Source organism: Diabrotica virgifera, chromosome 6 (assembly GCF_917563875.1).
Source record: "Diabrotica virgifera virgifera chromosome 6, PGI_DIABVI_V3a".
Taxonomy (NCBI): Eukaryota; Metazoa; Arthropoda; class Insecta; order Coleoptera; family Chrysomelidae; genus Diabrotica; species Diabrotica virgifera.
The window spans coordinates 146,717,006-146,729,440 of NC_065448.1; the positions used below are offsets into that span (position 1 = coordinate 146,717,006).

Sequence of the window (12,435 nt, forward strand, 5' to 3'; positions counted from 1 at the left end):
GTGGAAAAAGGCGATAAGAGAATAGATGAACGTTTGGTGGAAATGGTACGGAGGGTGATTCGTGACACGATCCCGAAGAGACGCGTGAAGAAGGCTGGAAGAGTTGGTTCAAATAGAGATGCTTCCTCAATACGGCCATGCGGTGAAAGTTGTAATCACCGGCTTAAAGTAGAGGAGCAGCTTTGCCCTGTGAGACGAACCACCGTCGTTAATGAGCAATGGCAGCCCCAACAGTTACAAGACGCCCAAGAAGATGACCCATGTATAAAGAGAGTATTAGATTGGATGCGTCGAGGTGTGAGACCTAGTTGGCAGAACATTAGTGCATGTAGTCCGGAAGTCAAGGCCTACTGGAGCCAATGGAATTGCCTGATACTAAAAGATGATCTTTTGTACAGAACCTTTGAGAACAATGATGGTACAGAATCTGAGCTTCAGTTGGTTGTACCTAAAAGTAAAGTGTCAGAAGTATTGCGTCAGTTGCATGACGGTACATCAGGTGGACACTTTGGTATTACGAAGACTCTGCAAAAGGTTCGAGAACGGTTCTATTGGGTGAACTGTAAGGATGATGTAAGAAGATGGTGCCAGACATGTGAACTGTGTGCATCCGGTAATGGTCCAGTTGGTAAAAAGAGAGCACCCATGAGACAGTATAATGTTGGCAGTCCTATGGAAAGAGTAGCAATCGACATTGCAGGTCCATTTCCAGAAACCGATGCTGGAAATAAGTACATCCTGGTAGCCATGGATTATTTTACGAAATGGACCGAGGCCTATGCATTACCGAATCAAGAAGCTGCTACCGTTGCAGAGGCACTTGTAAAAGAATTCTTCAGCCGATTTGGTGTTCCCTTGGAGATCCACTCCGACCAAGGGCGAAACTTTGAGTCAGCTCTTTTCCAAAACGTTTGTAAATTGATTGGTGTCAATAAGACCAGAACAACACCCCTGTATCCTCAATCAGATGGGATGGTCGAGAGGATGAACCAAACGATGGGTAAACACTTGTCCAAAGTTGTATCTGAAAATCAGCGAGATTGGGACCAACACATTCATTTATTCTTGATGGCCTACCGCTCGGCCGTAAATGAAACTACAGGTCAAACACCAACCTGCCTGATGTTGGGTCGTGAAGTTCGTTTGCCCTGCGACCTAGAGTTTGGCTGCAGACCTTCCGAGGAACATGTTGCAGGCGAAGAGTACGTCGACCGCCTGAAGTTACGAATGAACAACATTCATGAATTTGCCCGACAACACATCCAGATAGCCAGTGACAGAATGAAAGATCAATATGATTCTCGATGCAAGAATGAAAGCTTCGAAGTAGGTGATCTTGTCTGGCTTTATAATCCACAACGTCGTCGCGGCTTGTGTCCTAAACTGCAAAGACAATGGGAAGGTCCGTATGAAGTTAAGAAGAAAATAAATGACGTAATATACAGAATTAAGAAGTTGCCAAACGGTAAACCAAAAGTTATTCACATAAATCGTCTTGCACCATATGCTGGCTCAAATGAAACAGAAGAAGCCCGAGTCCTCCAACAGGAGATGAAAGACGCCGCACAGCCAAGTTTTAATCAATTTATGTCAAATTACGCAGCGAGAAAGAGTGCTAGATTCGGCGTGACCACAGAAGTTCAGCAAGATCTGTTTGGTGTTCCAGAAAACGTCTCTCTAGCCCACTGTGTTGCCCAAGACCTCGAGATGACTAAAGGAATCTCGTCCGTATTCAATAGAAAGTTCGGCCGCCTGGACGAGTTAAGACATCAGCACCCTAAAATTGGAAAAGTACTGCGATTGGAAGATGGTCCTCGATCTTTGCTGTATATGGTGACCAGGAAGTCTTATACGGACACGCCAAGCTACGAGAACATATGGCGTGCTCTAACTAATTTGAAGAAAATCGTGTGTAATTATGACATCAAAGATTTGGCTTTACCAAAAATAGGCCATGCAGTAGAAAATCTGGATTGGAAGATTGTGAGAAGCATGCTTGAAGTGATCTTCAGAGAAACTGGCGTACGAATTACTGTGTGTTGCACGAACCCGAAGATGTCATACCCTTCAAAGACAGTAGACTGTTACTTCTTTTCTAGGGGTATATGCAGAGCTGGAGAATCCTGTAGATTCCGCCATCCTGGGCCTTCATCTAGAGTTGCTGATCGGGACGCTCAGATCTTAAGAGGGGAGCAGTGTAACGAAAGAAAAATCTTGGCCGATCCCCGTATAACAGTAAACACCTCGAGAATGACGTAATCGAATGATCTAGGCCTCGGCGGAGAGGAGGAGAGACTTCTCGAACGTACGTCCCGTAGGCGGAACAAGCTGATAGCTAGAGATGGGCGTCGATTGTTCCAGAATAACAACTGGGTATAAATACGGGCATATTTGTAAATAGAGTCTTAGTCTTAAGCTAAAGTTTGTAAAGTAAACTTGTATAAATAAATAATAAAGTCGTAAATAAATACGCGAACGCTCGTTTTTGTTACAGTATCAAATTTAATATATATAACGATAAATATAACGACTTGAATTTTTTCAGATTTTTAAAATTGGTGAAACGTAATTTTAAAAATAAAAAACCGCATTTTTTTTCGCTTTTTGATACAATTTTATACATGGTGTTTAAAAAAAAAGGTAACACCGTCACTAGGAGAGATAAAAAACTGAAAAACAATTGGGGTTTGCGGGTTTGCTTAATAAAAAAATTTTGTAAAACAAAATCTTACACATTTTTTACGATTTTGCCGAAACTACTGGCAACATTGTAATAAAATTTGGCAGGTTTTAAGAGGTGTTATTGTGCATTTTGTGACATACAATTAATAATTTTATATTCATCATTGGCGCTCATACGGGTAATGGTCTGAACTTTTTAAAGAAAAAAAGATAGTACGCCACTGACATATTTAAAATTAACAATCATTTTTGAATTCTTCGTTGCATTTGTGACAAAAAATCTATCTTCCCCTTTTTTCATACGACGCGACACGCCGTTTTCATGCAAAAAATAAAATATCTTAATACTTCCAAAGTATTGGAATTAAGTTTTTATAAATGTACGAGACAGTATAATGTAGATTGTATAGAAACTTAACATAGTAGCTCGAATACTTTGTAAGGGTTAAGATGTTTTATTTCTTGCATAAAAATGGCGCGTCGTATGAAAAAATGACGATAGATTTTTTGTCACAAATGGAACGAGGAATTCAAAAATGATTGTTAATTTGAAATAATATGTCAGTGGCGTACTATCTTTTTTCTTTAAAAATTCAGACCATTACCCGTATGCGCGCCATATTGAATTATTTTCTTACAAACTGACGATTTATTTATTGCTCTAAAACCGGTTGAGATACGTAAATGAAATTTGGTAGGTTTTAAGATACAGTTATTGCACATTTTTTGACATGTAATTAACGATTTTATATTCTCCATTGGCGCGCATACGGGTAATATGACGGGTAATATTACCCGCATGCACGCCAATGGTGAATATAAAATTCTTAATTGTATGTCACAAAATGCACAATAACTACCTCTTAAAACCTGCCAAATTTTATTACAATGTTGCCAGTAGTTTCGGCAAAATCGTAAAAAATGTGTAAAATTTTGTTTTCTTTAACGCCCTGTATCTTCAAAATGGATGGCATTACAAAAATATTTTATTAAGCAAACCCCAATTGTTTTTCAGTTTTTTATCTATCCTAGTGACGGTGTTACCTTTTTTTAAACACCATGTATAAAATTGTATCAAAAAGCGAAAAAAAAAAAAACAAAAAAATGCGGTTTTTAAATTTCAAAAGTACGTTTCAATAATTTTAAAAATATGAAAAAATTCAGGGTGAAACATTATGCAAAAATACACGTTATAAATTTTTTTCGTGAAAACGAATGTCTTAGTTATTTTTTTATAATCATTTAAAATTTTAAAAACGTCCTAAAATTTAAATTTCCCGTCAAGAATTAAAAAAAAAAATTTTCGGACAGAACTTTTTGAAACTTACAACTTTTTTATTCAAAGTTTTTCGCTACCTCTTGATGCGTCTGAGATAAAAAATAAAAACATAAAAATGCTAATTAGGCTCTAGGTGGGTCACGTGACACTTAGGGGGCTAAAAATTTTAGAAAGTGAATTTCTCTATATGTGCTAAACGGTGACCTATATGGAATTCGAATTGAGTTGGGGCTTTTTTCATCATCTTACCCGGCTAGGCCCTTTTGATAAATTTCTTATTACAAGATTACTATGAAAAATTTATACTTACATATATTAAAGGGTATTAAATTATCTTTTAAACAGTACATATATCCCTTTTCTTGATCCGAATAATAGTTTCTGAAAGAAATGTAGTTCAAGTCAAAAGTTTAAAGTGGGCCAATTTCTATGCACGCAAGTTTAATATTCTTCACTCTTTCTAATGAAACATTATTATTTATGTTATTATATTTTTATGTCATTGTAGGTACCAGACAGAGGCGGCAGAACTTCCGAAATAGCTCCACCTCCTCCAGAAATGCCCTCGTGGCAGCAAAGGTCGGCTGGCCCAGGTGGTCGTGGAGGCGGCCGCGGAGGAGGTGGTAATTTTAACCGTGGAGGTGGAAACTTCAACCGCGGTGGTGGCAGTTTCAACCGCGGCGATGGTAATAATTTCTCCCGTGGAGGAGGCGGAAATAACTTTTCTAGAAGTGACAGCTTTTCTGGAGGAGGTGGAGGAAATTACCAATCAGAAGGTGGGAATTATCAATCGAATAGAGGAGGCTTTCAGTCTGGCGGCGGCAGAGGTCGCTATGATGATAACAACTCTGGTAGTTTCAATGCACCAAGAGGAGGTGGTGCTGGAGGAGGCAGAAGCTATGACAGTTTTCAAGGTAAATACGGCAATTCTAGTTTCAATAGCAGAATCTCAGGGGGAAATCAAAGTTATAGCAACGACAGGCGGGATAGTTATAGCTCGTCCGATTATCAACAGTCAAAAAGAGCTAAAACTTATGATTCTTTTCAAGCCAATAAAACAACGTACGCCGATCAATACGTTCAAGAGCGTCAGCATAATCAACAGTACTATTCAAAGGATGATAGAGGTTATGGTAACGATAGAGGGTCTAGAGATGATAGGCGGGATTCTAGAGGTGGTCGTTCAAACTATAATAGAGGAGGAAGAGGAGGTAGCTATAGATAAAGAATATTCAATGACTGTATATCAGATTTTGACTCCGTAACTTTCATATTTATTTGAATTTAAGGTCATTATTTACAAATAAAATTGAGATAGTCAAAAAAAAATTTTTATTCACTAATTATATTTATTAGTTTGTATTATATTCAATCTATAAAATAATTTAAAAGAATGCTATATTTAGTTTTTATGCTTTAAGAATTTTCGTAATGTTAAATTTAGCAAAATAAATTTGGAGCATTGAATAAAGAACAAAATGTTTGTGTTTGGTGTAATCCTGCTAAAGATAAGCAAGTTTTTTGAATTCTTAAATGATGTTTATTTTACTGTACTGCATTGTATTTTACTGTAACAATTAAATAAGTTTACATAGGTAATGCCGTTTTATTTTAAACTTTACGCCTTTTTTATTTTAATAAACTGTTGCCTAAAAACTACTTTTACCCAATAACCCAGTAAATGAACGGGAAATACGGTGATACCGTGTTATTTTCGGGATCAACTCCGAATTGCATGAAAGTTTTTTTTTTATAAAAGTCATTATTTTCAAATGATGTATTTGCGATTGAAAATGTTTATTTTTCGACAAAAAAAAAAGTTTTCAAGCGGTTTTCGCAAATAATTCAAGAAGTATTTTATCGAAAAAAAAAATACTTAGCAAAAATGTAGCACAGAAAAAAACGAAAAAAATTGTTTATATTCGTGAAGTCTATAGACCCAGTAAAAGTAAAGTTGTAGCTCATGAAAAATTCGGTCTTATTTGTCAAATTCCAAATCGAATATTTCAACGTGAAGTAACCAAAAAATGAAGCACTTTTCGGGAAAACCCCATTAAACTTTTTTTAAAGTGTTTTAAAAAAAACTTTATTTTTTATAAAAGTTTCGAGCATCAAAACTAAGCGAGTTACGCTCAAAATAAAGGCCCCTTTATTTTGAAAATGTCTCCCTATTTAGCAGTCCGATTGAAATTAATCGTTATTGCTTTACAAAAAATTTACTTGACTTACGTATTTTTTATACTTTATGATCTGCAAGTTTCACCGGTTTAAAGTGCTTATTTTTGAAAGGGTTATAGTTGAAAGGACGTGAACAAGTCAATAATCACGAATCACGAGTGTATGCAAACTTTGAACAGCCATATCTTAACCAATTTTTGTGTGTGAGAAAAACAAAATGAAAGTAGGATATTTAATTGACATAGGTGAAACGTGACAAATGACCTTTAAAAAAATGAACAAACTTTTTAGATCTTAAGAGCAAACAGTAGCGATCAACAGGTAGCAAAAACGCGTTCCAAGATTGCGGCTGTAATTCTGAATATTTTTCGAGATATTTGGCACACGTATTCGTAATATAATAAAGGGCGGTAAAGAGCCCAATTTGAAAAATATATTAGTATGTGGAAATTACTCTGTAATTAAATACAATATTAAAAAAACGAGCCTGTACTGCCATTAAGAAGAACAAAAAAATACACTTTCTTCAAATAAACTTTTTATCCGATGCCTAGATTTTGTGTCATTTTGGAACTACTAAAATTTTAGTATTATCCGCGTCCTTATTTAAACGTCGTAGCACTTCAACATTGTACTCCAGGGAAATAAGCAAGAAATAGACCATGTTCGGGACACTCAAATATCCAGGTAGCTGACTACTTTTTTAGTTATTTTAGACCTATAGGAAGAAAACCTACCTGTTTCCTGCTTAGAGTTCGCGTCCGTTTTTTAATTATTAATTTAGTGCAAAAAACTCAATTTTTTGCACCCCATTTAAAAGCTAAATAGTTGGCATAAAATTAAAAAATTTGATTTTTTAGAACATTGAAAAACCTTTTGAAAGTTAAAAAGTTAATTGTTGCTTCGCAAACTGCAAAATAAGTGAGAATCGTTATTTGTTAATAACTTTTACTAAACCTAATTTAGAACTATAGTGTTTCACCCAACGCGAACGTTGGGTATTGGCAGGGCCGGCCCGTCCATATAGGCGAACTAGGCGGCCGCCTAGGGCGCAAAATCCGCCTAGGGCGCAAAATTAGGGACGTAGTACTTTCTCATGTAGTAGTTGTGTAACTCGCAGAGACAGAAAAATCACTGGGTAATGAAAGGTGAAGGATATTTTATTTTAGTTGTCTTATAAAATAAGAAAACGCAAAACTATAACTTAACGTTAACATTAATTACTCGTTTTGGCAACCTCGCTGAGCGTAAGCCTACTTAGTGGCGCAGTGGTCGCGGCAACCCCACACTCTTCACTTCAGTCAAGCCAGCAGTCATAGCGTGAACAGAATAAGAGTACTAGTCTGTCATTAGGGCGCTGCGTGTTATGCATTTTCAGTTTAGTGTAGTAGTGCAGTGTTGTTGACTTTGTTTGTGCATTGATTGACAGTAGTAGTAGTTGTTAATTTACGATAACAAAACTGCAAAAGGAAGTTTGAATTAACAAGTAAGTAGCTTATACTCTTCATATTTATAATTTTTTTCAGTCATCATATCATATAGGCCATTGTCATATTGTTGTTGTATATAGGCCTAAATCAAATCAAAATTGAGATTGTTTAATTATCATAACTTAAAGAAAACCCCTTGTGAACACTTGCCTCTGTTTCGCCTACGATGCCGATGTGATTGATTAGGAACTGGCTGCTGAGTGCTGGTCATGCTGGCTGCTGTTCTGGGATTTGGGCGAACTGAGTGGTTGTTTAATTTATTTAATATTACACAATATGAATGTTGAATGAATTATTAGTTTTGAAATCCACCTGGACATTTCTAATTTTGCTTCCAAATATTTATCAAAACAAATTATTTTTTGTTGAAAACAGTATAACTTGACTTTTTAAGCAAGAATGACCATTGGATTTTTTTGTAAAATTTTTTAACTTCTAATTTCTATCAAATTGATTTCAAAATTAGGCCTACTTTAAATGTATTTATAAATAATATTAAAATAATAGGCTATTAATGTAATTTTATTTAAGAGAAGTCCTTGCTTCTTGGGGGTGTAATCCTAATTTCATATCTTGAGTAAAGACATTCAAAATTTTTTCATTTTTTCAAAATGAAGTTAGCTTAATCCAATCATTGTTTTCTTTCCAGATATGATGTCAGGAAAACACTCGGGCTCTTGGTTTAAGAAAAGAAGACAGGAAAGAGAGGAGTCAGCAAAAAAAGCTAAAGGGTCTTTTGAAAAATATTTAATTAAACCAAATGACACAACTCTTAGGGAGGAAAGTTATAATGAATCACCTTCCACCTCTGGAAAAACCAACCAGCTCCTACCTCAAGAATATGCTACAGAGAAAACAGATACTGAATCACCTTCTACTTCTGGGGGAATCATCCAGATCCAACCTCAAGAATGTCCTAGGAGGATAACAGCTATTGAACCGCCATCTACTTCTGCAGAAAACAACGAACGTCAACTGCAAGAATTTCAAAATAATTTCGTTGAAATGGACGTTGACGTTACAGATAATGCAGTGGAATTACTGCCGGAAAATTCAATCTCACCCAAAGTTACGCTTGATTATGCTGATCCAGCGTCTTGGGACACTCTAAATATTAATCGCCAAACTTTACGAACCATTTTAGTAGAGCATGGACCTGACCAAGTAAAAGGAAAATTTCCGAAGGGTGTGAATAACAGAAAATTTTCTGACTTTCATTATAGAAGGAGGCTTCCAAATGGTGAATATGTGTACCGAGACTATCTTCAATACTCAAAATCTACCGACAAAGTTTTCTGTTTTTGTTGTAAGGTGTTTGGCGGCATAAATGTCTCTTCTTCATTAGGCAAAAGTGGTTGTAATGACTGGCACAATATGTCGGCCCTCCTTGAAACGCACGAAACATCAAATGATCACCTTCAAAACTTTGAAAAATGGAAAACACTGAAAAAAGCACTTAAAAAAAATTTAACTGTTGACAATGTTTATGAACAAAAAATAAAACAAGAGGAAATTTACTGGCAGAAAATTCTAGAACGGCTGTTTGCTCTCGTCAAAACTCTTGGGTCCCAAAACTTGTCATTTCGCGGCACGACAGAAAAATTAGATGTTAATGACAACGGAAATTTTTTAAAATTTATTGAATATTTGGCCATGTTTGACCCAATAATGAATGAGCATCTAAGAAAAATCAAAAGTGATGTCAACAGGCACACTCATTACTTAGGGAAAAATATACAAAATGAGATGATTCAAACTTTAGCTAATGCAATAAATGCAGATATATTGTCCTCAGTACATACGGCTAAATATTTTTCTATTATTTTAGACTGCACACCAGATGTTAGTCACGTAGAGCAAATGACAATTATTATTCGATTTGTTGAACTACCAAAGTCATCTCTGGCATCCTCAACAGAAGTATCTAGTTATCATCAAGTACTTGTAAAAGAACACTTTTTGGGATTTGTGCCTCTCACTGAAAGTACCAGTGGTGAGTATATGACGGAAGTAGTTTTAGAAAAGTTAAAAGAGATTTCTTTGCCTGTAGAGAATATTCGTGGGCAAGGTTATGACAACGGAAGCAACATGAGAGGAAAAGAAAGTGGAGTTCAAAAGAGAATTTTAGATGTCAACCCACGTGCATTTTATGTTCCATGCTGCTCACACACTTTGAACCTTGTTGTGAACGATGCAGCTTCGTGCTGTGTAGAGGTTACTACTTTTTTCGATGTGGTTCAACGAACATATGTGTTTTTTTCGGCATCAACTCGACGATGGGATGTTTTGCGCCGTCATGTTCCAGCTTTGACATTAAAACCCTTAAGTGATACAAGATGGTCCAGTCGAATTGATGCACTAACGCCTCTGCGGTACCACTTGTCTCATGTGTGTGATGCTTTGGAGGAGATTTCTGAGGACACTTCTCTAAAAGGATCAAGTGGCAGTATTGCGAAGGTAGAAGCACTTGGATTACTTAAACACCTCTCAGACTTCAAGTTTATTGTTGCCCTTGTTACATGGCACAATATTTTATTTCAGGTAAACCTAACCAGTAAGATACTACAAGAAAAGGATTTGAGTCTCCAGAAAGCAGTTAGTCACCTGAAAAAAACCGAAGAGTTTTTGGTTACAGCCAGAAGTGATGTACAGTTTCAGAGAGTTCTGGTTGATGCTAAGGAAGTAGCAGAAGAAGTTGGAATAGAACCAATTTTTGAGAGGGAGAAGGTCCGAATAAGAAAAAAGAAGAAAATGTTTGATTATGAATCAACAGATGAATCAGCAAATGTTGCCAGTGACCCGTCAGAAAGTTTCAAGATTCAATTTTATTTTGCTCTTTTAGACACGGCTGCTAATGCGGTAAAAGAAAGATTTTCCCAGTTAAATACAGTATCTGGTGTCTTTGGATTTTTATACAACATTACTGATCTTAAAAACAAGACTACATCTGAGGTTAAGTCGATGTGCAACAACTTAGAAAAATCATTAGGAATTCAAAAAGATGGACGTTTAATTGAATCTGATATTGATGCTGTAGGACTGTGTTCTGAATTGAAAGCAATTTCTCATCATCTCATCGACTCTATATCAAGCCCTGAAGAAGTCCTAAACTACATTTACCAACACAACCTTGAGAATGGATTTCCTAACATATGTGTAGCACTTCGTATTTTGCTTACGATGCCACTTTCTGTAGCTAGTGCAGAACGGAGTTTTTCCAAACTTAAATTAATTAAAACCTATCTCCGCAGTACAATGTGCCAGGAGAGACTTGTAGGTCTGGCGACAATATCTATTGAAAGTGAGAGAGCAAGACAAGTAGACTTAAAAGTTCTCATTCAAGAATTTGCTAAGCAGAAAGCAAGAAAAGTGCCCTTAGGACTTTAGTTTTTAGCCAAGAAATACTGTTAATTTCTAATCTGTATTTAAAAGTGACTTTCAGTCCGAAGTTAATAGAACAGTAATCCAATAGCAAACAATATTGCAATATGTTAGTCAGTGTATTGTTTAAGACAGTGTTATAAAAGATTTGTAGACTAACTTTGAGTCTCCGTTTTTTATGATGAAAATTATATGTACAGAATTCAACTTTGACCCATTAAACCCATATGCCTTTGGTTAAAGTACGTCTTATGTAATTACATTTGCTTTTTATGAAATTAAAGTTTGTGTTATGTAAAATAGCAGTTATTTTATTTATATATCCCAGTCATTAATCAAAGGTTTATTAAATTAAATTAAATTATTAACATAACACAGAGTTGAAATACCGTGTCCCGGTAAAGTGCTAGTTGAACTTTTTCAACTGTAATGAGGGCGCAAAATTTGTTTTCGCCTAGGGCGCCGCAAACCCTAGGGCCGGCCCTGGGTATTGGGGTACTTAACAAACCCTCTAAATTTGAGACCGATCCATTAATTAGTTTAAAAGTTTTTTTTTCTCTGATTTTGGCTTTGGTTTAGAACTAGAACCCTTAGCCACGTAATTGTATAACTTATCACTAAGTCAGGGGAGTAATGTGTAGTGTGTGTGTTGAGTAAGTGTCCTGTTACTTTGCAAAGTCGACGTCATTGTCTTTGCAAAGAGACGCTAATTTTTCCGAACGTCTGCGGTCCCTCCGGTGAGTACCGATCCCACAAGGACAGAAACTATTTTTCATTTATTAATTTATAATAAATGAAAAATTTCTACCCCTGGTAGGATTCGAACTCCCGACCTTTCGTTTCAAAGGTAGGCGCTCTTACCACTGCGCCACAGAGGGGGTAGTTTAAAAGTTATTCTATTTGTTTATCCCAGAGACCTTTATTTTGCAATAACATAAGACATAAAATAATGAAGATATGGCAATTCTGCGTAGGCCAGATGAAAGTAGAAAAGTGATACTATCAAAATGTATTAAAAATAGATAACAAAATTATCTAATACCTATAGTCAAAAATACTAATGCCAAATTTTTTAAATTTAGTAGTTTATAAACATTTAGAATAACTTCAAAAATATTGTCCGTATAAAAAATCATTTTACATATTCGAAAAGCTGGTATTTTACTCAAATTTTTAAAACTGGTGGTTTTAAAACACGAGTTCAAAAACTAAAAAAGGAACTTGAAACTATTGTCATTTTCTATATCTCGGGATCTACTGAATAGATTTTGATCTTTCTTTAATTTGTATGTATTTTTTCTGTACATTACAAATATGCAATTTGTCTAGACAATCATTCATTAATAAACAGTATAATTTGTTTAAATTTTTTTTTCCAAAACATCCATGTTTCTAATCCTACTATCATTATTAATCATAGAAAAA

General features: G+C 35.6%; 1 protein-coding gene across 2 annotated transcripts in view; it reads left to right on the forward strand.

Moving 5' to 3' along the window:
• LOC126886922 (protein FAM98B) overlaps nucleotides 1-5,560 on the forward strand; it is a 78,447-nt gene extending 72,887 nt beyond the window's left edge. Inside the window, exons 6-7 of one of the 2 annotated variants that reach the window (XM_050654084.1) lie at nucleotides 4,470-4,875; nucleotides 5,011-5,560. In XM_050654084.1, the coding sequence (XP_050510041.1) occupies nucleotides 4,470-4,875; nucleotides 5,011-5,186 (582 nt within the window). In that variant the 3' untranslated portion in view covers nucleotides 5,187-5,560. Of the gene's footprint in view, nucleotides 1-4,469 lie in introns of both variants that reach the window. The other variant, XM_050654083.1, reaches the window with a different exon arrangement.
• Nucleotides 5,561-12,435: the final 6,875 nt, after the last annotated feature.